Raw genomic sequence first — 12,335 nt, 5'->3', positions numbered from 1 at the left:
CTGCTTGTTTGCGACCCTACGCTAATTTGCGCTGCTCTTGATAGATTGCCCTGTTTAGTAAATCTGGCTCTTGTTTGTGATTTTAATTACTTTTTCTTATCATCAGACTTCCAGACCAGTTGAGGGTTATATGGCCTGAGGGAAACGCTTGGGCTGAGAAAGATGCTCGTCCAGCTGGGACACCCATGGGTAAACAAACTCACACACATACAAACACTTTGCAGTGCTAAACTTACATTATATACTTCATAAAACTCAAAATATACTCTCACAAGCCCATGCCCTTATCTTTTACCAACAGCACAAAGTTTTTAGTATAAATCTGTTCTTGTCCAGGTCCGATTAAAGTGGAGATATTGAACAAAAATGGAGAATCGATGTCTCGACTGCCTGTGGCCGGCAATTCTAAGAAACTGAAAGTTGAACTGAAAGTCATCTGGCACTGTGAGTCACATTTATTATTTTTTATTATTGTTAGGAAACTGCAGGAAAAGTAATAGAGTGCCGATATATGATCTCCATCTGCTGTTAGTCGGCTGACCAGCAGGTGGAGCAAGCGCATGTTGATGAAGACTAGAGTAATGGGTAGAGATTAATTAATTAATTCATAAAAATGGATTTACTGAAATGGAGCAAGCAATAAGTATTTGTGATGATTATCAGGGCCTGTATATATGGAAAAGCTGATAAAGACACAAAAGCTGTGTTTAAATTTAAAGGTGCTCTAAGCGATGTCACACGTTTTTTTAGGCCGAAACATTTTTGTCACATACAGTAAACATCTCCTCACTTTCTGCTAGCTGCCTGTCCCCTGAACACACTATAAAAAAATGTGGTCTCTGTAGACAGCCCAGTCTCTACAAACGGCAGCAAAAACAAACTGGCCCAGCCTGGACCACGAAACATAACAAACAGTGTTCCAGCCAATAACCGCCAAGAATGATTTGGGGGTGGGGGTTGGGGGGTTAGTGCGCGTGCACATGAAGGGGGGTGTGGGGATTGGAAGAGAGAGAAGCATGAAGAGGGAAGTTAGCTAGAGGAGAGATGTCCTAGACAACGACTAACCAGTGGCGGCTGGTGATAATTATTTTTTGGGGGGGGTTCAAAATTCACTTTATAAAAGACCCATATTTCTAACTTTCATTCATGGGGATAACATGGATAATGTTACATGGTTTAGTGTAAACTTTTTGCCCATATTTTGTAAAATGTAGTTTTAAAAGTAAAAAATTATCATTTTAGCTACTAGATGGCTATAGAGCTCCACTATATGCTATTTGACGAACTGAAAGATATCTTTTCACAAGATTTTCCAGTTGGATTCATATCTAAATATTATGAAATCACAATTCTAACAATAAAAACGTTTTTTTTTTGTACTGAAATTTTGTTTTTTCAAATAATGTTACATTATGATTAGAATCAAACCTGAAAAAGATCAAAGTTGAAATTTTAGAGTTTATCATTTATTTCAATCATCTTTTTTTCATATAATTTTACAAAATGTGATCTACAACCCACTTTATGAAAAAACAATCCAGCCTTGAATAAGAATTGTGGGGATGAGAGTAAAAAGTATAAACTCTGCTAATAGGGTGCAGCTCCCTCCAAATATTCACCAGACAATGATTCGTACAAATACTATGTAAAGTGTACAAGGATTTACAGCCTGTTGAAACCTAGGGTGAGGATTTATCCCAATTAACATCCAGTACGCAATTGAAATCACCCCCTAAAAATCCCATACTCTTACAAAGTTGTTTAAACTTTAAGACCACATGTGACAAAATTAGGACAGTCTATATTTGGAGCATATACACTCACCTAAAGGATTATTAGGAACACCATACTAATACTGTGTTTGACCCCCTTTCACCTTCAGAACTGCCTTAATTCTACGTGGCATTGATTCAACAAGGTGCTGAAAGCATTCTTTAGAAATGTTGGCCCGTATTGATAGGATAGCATCTTGCAGTTGATGGAGATTTGTGGGATGCACATCCAGGGCACGAAGCTCCCGTTCCACCACATCCCAAAGATGCTCTATTGGGTTGAGATCTGGTGCCATTTTAGTACAGTGAACTCATTGTCATGTTCAAGAAACCAATTTGAAATGATTCGAGCTTTGTGACATGGTGCATTATCCTGCTGGAAGTAGCCATCAGAGGATGGGTACATGGTGGTCATAAAGGGATGGACATGGTCAGAAACAATGCTCAGGTAGGCCGTGGCATTTAAACGATGCCCAATTGGCACTAAGGGGCCTAAAGTGTGCCAAGAAAACATCCCCCACACCATTACACCACCACCACCAGATTGTAGCCTCTTTTTCCTATTTGTAGTGGAGATGAGTGGTACCCGGTGGGGTCTTCTGCTGTTGTAGCCCATCCGCCTCAAGGTTGTGCGTGTTGTGGCTTCACAAATGCTTTGCTGCATACCTCGGTTGTAACGAGTGGTTATTTCAGTCAAAGTTGCTCTTCTATCAGCTTGAATCAGTCGGCCCATTCTCCTCTGACCTCTAGCATCAACAAGGCATTTTCGACCACAGGACTGACGCATACTGGATGTTTTTCCCTTTTCACACCATTCTTTGTAAACCCTAGAAATGGTTGTGCGTGAAAATCCCAGTAACTGAGCAGATTGTGAAATACTCAGACCGGCCCATCTGGCACCAACAACCATGCCACGCTCAAAATTGCTTAAATCACCTTTCTTTCCCATTCTGACATTCAGTTTGGAGTTCAGGAGATTGTGTTGACCAGGACCACACCCCTAAATGCATTGAAGCAACTGCCATGTGATTGGTTGATTAGATAATTGCATTAATGAGACATTGAACAGGTGTTCCTAATAATCCTTTAGGTGAGTGTACATTCCCAATAGTAATGTGTCTACCAAGGATGAAGCCAGAGATCAGCACAAATCTTCCTTCAGAATCATACACTGCATGCTCGAGAATAAATGGGGTGTTTTTATTAATAAGAATTGCAGTGCCCCTACTATTTGACATAAAAGAAGAAAAGTAAATTGGTCAGACACAGTCTCTTTTCAGCTTATTGTGTTCTGTATTGGACAGATGAGCTGCTTGTAATAGTGCTATAGATATACGCTCTTTTTTGAGAAATGTTAGAATTTTCTTTGTCTTAATTACGAGACCCATGCCCTTCACATTCCAACTTATTAATTTAAGAGCATTATGCACACAAGAAATCAAGATGAAGTCAAATCAAAAGAATAAAAGCATAAAAAAAAGTTGTCAATATTAGATACCAAATACAAACCACAAAAAACATTCAACAAACCTAAAATACAGACCACGAGATGCTAGAGCTTTGCTCACTGCCCCGAACTCACAACGTTTCTGCAACAAGCCAGCTGACAAATCCGAATAGAAACGAAGCTCCGAACTGTTATGAGTAATCATCGTCTTCAGGGCCGCTTTCAGGATTGCTTTTTTGTCAGTGAACCATAGAAAACGAACTAAAATGCTTCTCGGGGAGTCGGGGCTGAATTCGGATTGTTCGATGCAGAAGTCGGGGATCTATGAGCCAGAGCAGGAAAGTGCAGAACAGATCTGTGAGTGAGCTGAAGCATTCGGCTTTCTCTGGAAATCCCAGTATCTTTAGATTCTTACGGCAACCTCTGATTTCGAGATCGTCTACCTTTGAGTGCAGTTGGTCCAACATTATCCTCAAGTTGGCCAGCTGCCCGTCAGTCGATTCTGCAGAGTCTTTGACCGACGCGATCCTCCATTCAGCTTCTTCTAGGCAAGTTTTGGTGCCCCTAACTCGCTCAGTGAGGGCAGTGAACAAATTCTGAAGACAAGATACCAAGTTAGCAATCCCATCTAGATGGATAGTAATACCATTGATGCACGATCCATTGGCCTTTATTTTTGATAAAATTAGCAACATATCCGTGGGCGAAACGGCTGAGTTAGCGTTAGCATCAGCCAATGGCGCATAATGTGTAACCTTGTCCTTATCTTGTCCCTTGTCCAGTGCTGCTGCATTTGACACTGTCGATCATAACATACTTCTTGACAGGCTGGAAAACTGGGTGGGGCTTTCTGGGATAGTCCTAAAATGGTTCAGGTCATACTTAGATGGGAGAGGTTATTATGTGAGTATAGGAGACCATAAGTCTGAGTGGACATCCATGACATGCGGAGTCCCTCAAGGCTCAATTCTTGCGCCACTCCTGTTCAACCTGTATATGCTCCCAATGAGCCAAATAATGAGAAATAACCAAATTGCTTACCACAGCTATGCAGACGACACACAGCTGTACTTAGCCCTATCGCCTAACGATTACAGCCCCATTGACTCCCTGTGCCGATGCATTGACGAAGTCAACAGTTGGATGTGTCAAAACTTTCTTCAATTAAACAAAGACAAAACTGAAGTTATTGCGTTTGGAAACAAAGATGAAGTTCTCAAAGTGAACGCATACCTTCACTCTAGGGGTCAAACAACTAAACATCAAGTCAGGAATCTTGGTGTGACACTAGAGTCAGACCTTAGTTTCAGTAGTCATGTCAAAGCAATAACTAAATCAGCATACTATCATCTGAAAAATATTGCAAGAATTAGATGCTTTGTTTCCAGACAAGACTTAGAGAAACTTGTGCATGCTTTCATCACCAGCAGGGTGGATTATTGTAATGGACTCCTCACTGGCCTTCCCAAAAAGACCATAAGACAGTTGCAGCTCATACAGAACGCTGCCGCTAGGATTCTGAGCAGAACCAGAAAATATGAACATATCACACCAGTCCTCAGGTCTTTACACTGGCTCCCAGTTAGATTTAGGATTGATTTTAAAGTATTATTACTGGTATATAAATCATTCAATGGCCTAGGACCTCAATACATTGCAGATATGCTCACTGAATATAAACCCAACAGATCACTCAGATCATTAGGATCATATCAGCTAGAAATACCAAGGGTTCACTCTAAACATGGTGAGTCTGCTTTTAGCTATTATGCCAGCCACAGCTGGAACCAGCTTCCAGAAGAGATCAGAGGTGCTCCTACAGTGGTCACATTCAAATCCAGACTCAAAACACTTCTGTTTAGCTGTGCATTTACTGAATGAGCACTGTGCCGCTGTTCGTCCGACTGTTTGTACTGTACTGTATTTTACACTATTTTTCTAAACTGTTTTAATTATTCTTATTTCTTTTAATTATTTTAATTTCTCCTATGTCAGCAGGGCATTTAGCCCGAAACTGTAAATGCCCACTCAGAAGGTGATAATGTGAAAGTGATTAATGTGGGTTTGAAAGTAGAACAGTATTTAAATGACGATATTAAAGTTTTCGTCTGAGAAAGAATGTGAACGCAGTGCTAAAGTGCTAAAGAAAGTGAAAAGAACGTGTGAGTAAATGAGGGAGAAAAGAAAGTTAAAGGAAAGTTGATAGATGGAAGTCGTAAGAAGATTGAAGGTTAAAAGAAGGTTGAAAGATTTAAGTCTAAAGGGAATCCTTTGAAAGAAAGATCTATAATAAATATTCTTTTTTATTTTTTAAAAGTACTGTATTTTATTTTATTTTTCTAAACTGTTTTAATTATTCTTATTTCTTTTCATTATTTTAATTTCTTCTATGTAAAGCACTTTGAATTGCCATTGTGTATGAAATGTGCTATATAAATAAACTTGCTTTGCCTTGCCTATCTTTAGCCTTTTGCGAATGAGTCGAGCCAAAAATAGGAAAATCTTTGTCAGAAGGTGTATCTGACATAATTATAAGTCTGTTCAACAGCACGAAGTGAGAATTCGGGTGGAAGAGAATGTAAATTTCCCTCTGGGTCACCTGATATCTTAGAGTGAGAGTAATTTCTTAATTTTTGTCACAAGGTATGCAAAATCAAAAATGGAGTCCATGCATTTAATATTAAATATGAGCCTCTTATGCATCCACTGAGAAGAAAACTCATGCATCATAGAAGTCATCAAACTTATGACATTCCAGGAAATCCCTTGCATGGACTAAGGCATCCAGCTTTTGCTACTGCTGAATGAAAAATGCATAGAAACATTTGGAATATATAAACATGAAGACAATAAACACATGATTGCGACAATATATAGTTATCTGATCAGATAACATTCCGATCAGAGGCGCGTTTACACTTGTCTTTTCAATGCGTATGTGGACAACATCAGGATACAGGTCGCATGTTAATGCCAAGTGTAAACGCAGCCATAGTCTCATTGCGCACCTGCAGAATGCCGCTTAAAGGTGAACTAAGTACCTTTTTTTACCTTAACTGAACAGCTTCGGAGTCATTGGAATGGTTATATTACTTATTTCGGGTTGAATGGTGGTCGTTTCGCACCCCCCTGGTGCCCGTGAGCGGAAAATACGCACTTGCAACTTTGAGCCGGCGGGCCGCCGGCCGCTGCGTCAGGAAGTCTCGCGTGATATCAGGTCTCGCGATGTAAACAATTGCTTTACGGCCAAAAGAAATCTGCTAAAATGCTGTCATTATTGCGCTCCCTCACGCTGTCCGAACCCGAATGAAGAAGACGTTTTAAAGAACGTCCCATCTGCTTTGATGTCGTTGATCTATAGCCTCTGGTGTCTGAGAATCACCAACGAGTTTTTACGACAGTGTTGTCAAATATCTATTCCGAAGCTGTGGGGGGAGCTCTAGAGAGAAACCTGCGAGCAAAAAGCGAGAATACAGCGAAGAAGTCCCGAAGCTACTGAGTGCTGCTTTAATTGATCACATAAAAGCACATAATTTTTTTTTTTTAAAGACTGCATCATTATATTTTATATAACTATAAATCCAATGAAATGTAAATTGTTGTTATTCTTTTGTATTGTTCATGTAAAATATGCTACTGAAATACATTTTTTAATGGGCTTGCATCCTTTTCTTCCTTTAGCTTCTAAAGGAGATGTCGAGACTAACACGTACACTGGTGTGCATTCATCCAAATGGGAATACTGGTTCAAGACCATGGGTAAAAATCAATGAATCATCACATATGTTCAGTCACGTGACCTTTTCCACTCCTCTAAATTTATGACCATGTGCATATTGTATTTTTACTAAGAAAGATTAATAAATATGGCAACAAATGAATTCCTCATTGTCAGTTAATATTAGTTAATGCATTAAGGGAGTGTTTTTTTCTTCCAGAGAATCTCAGTAAGCTTGGGATGTACACACTGCATCTGCAGACTATTCTGAGTGACAGCCAATCCGAAGAATGGGCTGGAAAAAGACTACCCAATTACACCCTCAATTTCTCGATTAAAGGTAAAACACACATTGGCCCTGTTTACACTTGGTTTTAAGATCGGTCCTGGGTTATAAGAGGGATTATTTTTTGTTGTTAGCAGAAATTTATATAAAGTAAATTTTTCCGATAATTTTTTTGTTTATCATGGTGACTATGAACTGTTGTTTTATGGAAAATAGCTGTTTTAAAAAATTGTAGTGAAAAAAAGACAATTTCTTTTTTTGAAAAAGAAAAGTTGTTAATGATGTGATTTAATGATTAATTAATTTTCATTTTTGATCATCATTTAAATAGCTAAATTATAAAATATACTGTTATATGAGTGAAGCATGGTTATTGTAGTTAACTACAACATAAAATCATAAAAACATTTTTGTTTCTAGTAGTGTTGTCACGATACCAAAATTATTGTTTCGATACCGATACCAAGTCAAGTATTGCGATTTCGATACTTTTTCGATACTTTTCCTGAAAAGGGAGAAACACTCTCAAATATCACTGCTGTGCTTTATTTTAAAACCGGGACAACATTCTAATCATATAACACACTAATAAATGAACATATGAACAGCAGATATATTAAACATTTGAACAAAATATGAAATATAAAAAATAAAAAATAAATTAGAGCAATGACATTCAAGGAAAAAAAAAAAGATAAATTTAGCAGCATTATCTCATTTATCATAAGAAACATAAGAGCTTTATCTTGATTATGAACTTTGAATAAAAATATGAACAGCGATTATATTAAACAATGTTTAATATTGGTAACATTTGATAAGCCTCATTGGTGATATATTTGACATGTGGGGAGAGAGTTGTGGAAGGCCTATACTTCATGTTAAACATAAATATATAGCAGCAAAGACAACAATAGGCTACAGAATAATTCGTTCTGTATTGAGAGGTGCAATATTTGAAAATCGATAATATTTTTTTAAATTACATTTATATTGTATTTATGTCAAAACTTTCAAACATCAAAATGTCATTTATTAATATGTATTCGTGTCAAAATGACATAGAAACATCTTTTCCTATTCTATTTTGCCTGGAAACGCTTCCAACAGGCTTGCGTGTCGCGTGAAAAATAGGCGTCGGTTCTATTTATAGCATACACGCGTTTTCCGCGCGTCTCGAGCTGCGCCCAGACGCGTGTGTCACGCAGGCAGTTAACATGGGAGCCGAAATAAAAACGGACACGACACGCAGCCAGTGTGTCGCCGGCCTTACAAATCTGGAACGTGGTCATTCTTAGAAGTATGATACTAATAAATTAAGGAATTGTGACGTTTTTCATTTCCTATTTACTTTTGAAGTATCGGTGCACCGTGCAACAGAGCAAGGTAGGCAACGTACTTCCATATGTCACTCCTCGCGTCATCTTTTTCTACGAGTCGTGGACCACTTGTGCTCGCACATGCAGCCATCTCGCTGTAGTGTTTTGTCACATGACACTGACAGCGGCAGGTTCTTTGCTGCGTGCGTCAGGAAAAAAACACAGACGTCCATAGGGAGGCGTTTTTTCAAAAAACAAATTTAAGTATCGATACTGATAAATTTAGGTATCGTGACGTTTTTAATTTCCGAGTATCGCGATACTTTTGAAGTATCGGTACACCGTGCAACACTAGTTTCTAGTAATAAAATAAGCATGAACTGAAACAAATAAAATGTAAAAATACTTTTTTTCAGTTACTTATCAAGGAAACATTTCTCATTTTCATTTGAACTTGATGTACTAAGGAAAATTTTATAAAAACTATATAGACATTTTTTTATTTTTATATATTTTGAATGAAAATACAATAGTATCCAAATTATAATTAAAATAACACTGGAATGAAGTAAAAGTAATAATAATTCCTGTCAGATTCCATGTTTAATTTTTGTCTCTTGTCTCTGTGTTTCTCCAACAGAAGGTGAAGCAGTATCTTTTAATCTAGGCATTGTTTCTTCTCCTGTCCACGTAGGAGTTCCCTTCAGTATTCCTCTAGACTTTAAGGATGAGTTTGAATATCCCACTCAGCCACCCTGTAACATTAAACCCCAGCTGGAATGTAGGTAGGTCAAAGTAGATACACACGTGCTAGAGTACATACTTTAGAAATGTCCTTGTAACAATGTTCATAGTTCAGGAAAAGAGGAGGCGGGAACCGGCAGATGATCAATGGAACTTTAATTCACAAAATAATAGAGGTGTAGCGATACATACTCGTGATACAGAGTTAGTTTTATCCAAGAATCAGCTTATTGTATTTATAAAGTATACTTCACCCAAAAATGTAAATTGTCATCATGTACTCACCCTCATGTCATTTCAAACCTATACAATTTTCGTTTATCTTTCAAACACAAGTGAAGGCATGGGCTTATGAAAGAGATTTCTGTCCCTCTATTTTAAGTCAATTCTCCTAAATCTTAAAAGATCTAAAACAAGGTCATAAAGGCATCGTAAAAATAATCAATCGAGTTGTCTAATCTAAATCCATGTCTCCTGAAGAGAAGCTATGGCTTTATATTATGAACAGATTTACAACGCGCACACTGTAGTAAACATGGATGTTCAAATGCCTGCATAATGCGCAAAAACAGCATGAGAGGGTGTAAATGAAGAGAGAATTGTAATTTTTGGATGAACTAACCATTTACAGTTTGGGAATAGTTATTTTGACATGCTTTCTTGCGATTAGAACAGTCATTGATCATCTGAAGCAAATACGCGCTGGAGCGGAGTGAAAGCTAAATTTAACTCACCACATCGCGTTTTTAGTTTTGATAAAATGATGATTCAAAGCTTTTTAGATTGTTTATTCTTATCATATAAGTAAGTGCATTAATCTGCGCGGGTGGCTTTTCTGTGTAAAAGAGATTCAACAAGTGCCTGCATTGAAAGCGCAAGTACTGCGTTAGAAATGTTTTAAAGTTTACAGAGTTTCAGTAACAGTACTACATTAAATTACTTTATTTAATGTCAAATATAATTTATAATAATGCAGTGGGGCAATATTTGTGGATCCTGATAATGCCAAATGTCTGATTTTACCAGGAAAAAAGGGCTTACATTATTTATAGTCCATGGATAGAATTCTGTATTTTCAGGTTCAGAATCATGAATACTTCTATTTTGGTGTCTCCATTGTTTTACTGCTTTACCTGTTCTCTTTTAGGTTTCAGCTATCCTAATTCTAATTTCATAATACAATTCAGTTTTATTGTTCAGTGACACACCTAGTCAATTGTTAATTACATACAGAAGGTTCAATTACATTTTGAATATTGTAAATTCTTTATTAAGTTGTATGTACAACAAAGTTATTGAAAATTATTAATTTCAGTTTCATTTTTTTAAATTTTGTTCAAAATATTGTGTATGTATCGAATAGTGAATCCAGTATCGTGATGCGTATAGAATCGTGAGCTGAGTGTATCGATACACTCCTACAAAATAAACAAACAACAAAACGAAAGTAAAGCGGCAGCCTCTCCTGGACGACTGCCGCATAAACTAAAACAAAACAGCAACATACAGTCCAGGCCTGGTCCTCTCTCGTCCTTCACTGTTGTCACTCCTCCTTTTATCCTTCCAGAGCTCCTCAATGGGACTCGAGACGCTCATTAGCAGTCGCTCCACTGACCTCACTCCGCTTTCACGACTCTCTGCCCCGCCTTGCTCATCACAGTTCTAACATGGTCTGACCATTGATTTACCCTTTACCAAGCCTTTACCAAGCCTTTCCTATTACTCTTCATTGCTTTTTACTGCTATTAACCAATGTAAGTCCACAGGTCATTAAAAGGTATTGAAAAGTAGAAAAAAAAATATTTGTTGAAAATTAAGGCAAAATGAAAGGCCCAGTACTCTCAGCAGAGTACTCTTATAGTTTAAACCAGACCGGTCCACGGCATTACGCGAGTTCACCTATAATGGGGTTTATGTTTGCATTATGTTTGTTGATGCAAACATAGCGCCAGCAGGGGTCAATCATACTTGAATAAAAACGGAACTATCCTTTTTATAAATATACATACTGTATGGTCGTCAAGGCCGCATTAATGCACGGGCTTACCTGGGCTGAAGCCCAGGGGCCTCCCAAGTTCAGGGGCCTCCCATGTTCAGGTTCATGATGAGCTGAAAAGGTCATATTGTTTTAACTTGTCAGATTTTGTCGCTGTATGTCGCTAGTCGCTTGTGGGCGTTGGTAGTGCTGTCGCTCTAATGTTATTGTTAAGGTGCGTTCACACCAAACGCGAATAGAGCGTCTGGCGCGAGTGATTTCAGTGTTGTAAAGACGCGTTTACGCGCGTCTAGAGGTCCCGCGGCGCGAATGAGGCGAGACTGCTCGTCTGGCCACATCTATACAAAACACCACCACAAGTGATATTATACAACTATATCATTTTAATTTGACTAGGAATTAGGCTCAAAAGAAACAGTATGCTGTTGGGAGAGTGTTTTTATATTACCACACAGCAGTGTTCAGGGATTAAATCATTTACTAGATTAACGATCGATCAATCTACAAATTAAACTCACTCATACTGTCATAAATTACTAAAACGTCATCCGAATTTGACAAATAGGCTAATACATTTTCTTGTCCCTAATAGTCAACATAATGCACTGTAAAATGAACTGCAGCAGTGCTAAACTTGCATCATAAAACTACAACACTCGAACTATAAATGTATGAATTAAACTCACTGAGACTGTCGACAGTTTCTTGCATGCATCATTTTATTATATCCATGTTTGTGGTTAGTTACAGTCAAATCATATAAAACAGTGAAATCGCCCTTGAACTCTTCTGTCTTGCCTGCACTGCACTCGAGACGGTGACGGGAGCTGAGCTCCACTGAAAGGCTTCTTTCCTATTGGTCGTCGCTCGCGAAAATCGCTTCTCATTTGCATAAAGTTGAAATTTAGTTGCTGTGTGTGGTTGTTAAATAAAGTGTCTTGTGTTTATGTGCTCAGTGATATGTTAATAACAATATTAAAATGAAAAACAATATTTAAAAAAATCACTGTTGTAGGTCTCGAAAGAAATTAATGCATTTTGTGATGTAGATTA

At 37.9% G+C, this 12,335-nt stretch overlaps 1 protein-coding gene across 1 annotated transcript in view; it reads left to right on the top strand.

Moving 5' to 3' along the window:
• smchd1 (structural maintenance of chromosomes flexible hinge domain containing 1) overlaps nucleotides 1-12,335 on the top strand; it is a 69,757-nt gene that overhangs the window by 21,118 nt on the left and 36,304 nt on the right. Inside the window, exons 17-21 of the mRNA XM_082161694.1 lie at nucleotides 107-189; nucleotides 337-444; nucleotides 6,901-6,978; nucleotides 7,158-7,277; nucleotides 9,183-9,327. Coding sequence (XP_082017820.1) covers nucleotides 107-189; nucleotides 337-444; nucleotides 6,901-6,978; nucleotides 7,158-7,277; nucleotides 9,183-9,327 — 534 coding nt within the window. The remainder of the gene's footprint in view (nucleotides 1-106; nucleotides 190-336; nucleotides 445-6,900; nucleotides 6,979-7,157; nucleotides 7,278-9,182; nucleotides 9,328-12,335) is intronic.

This window comes from Leuciscus leuciscus (assembly GCF_965113295.1).
Source record: "Leuciscus leuciscus genome assembly, chromosome: 2".
In the NCBI taxonomy this organism is placed as follows: domain Eukaryota; kingdom Metazoa; phylum Chordata; class Actinopteri; order Cypriniformes; family Leuciscidae; genus Leuciscus; species Leuciscus leuciscus.
This window is presented reverse-complemented; position numbering and strand designations above follow the sequence as displayed.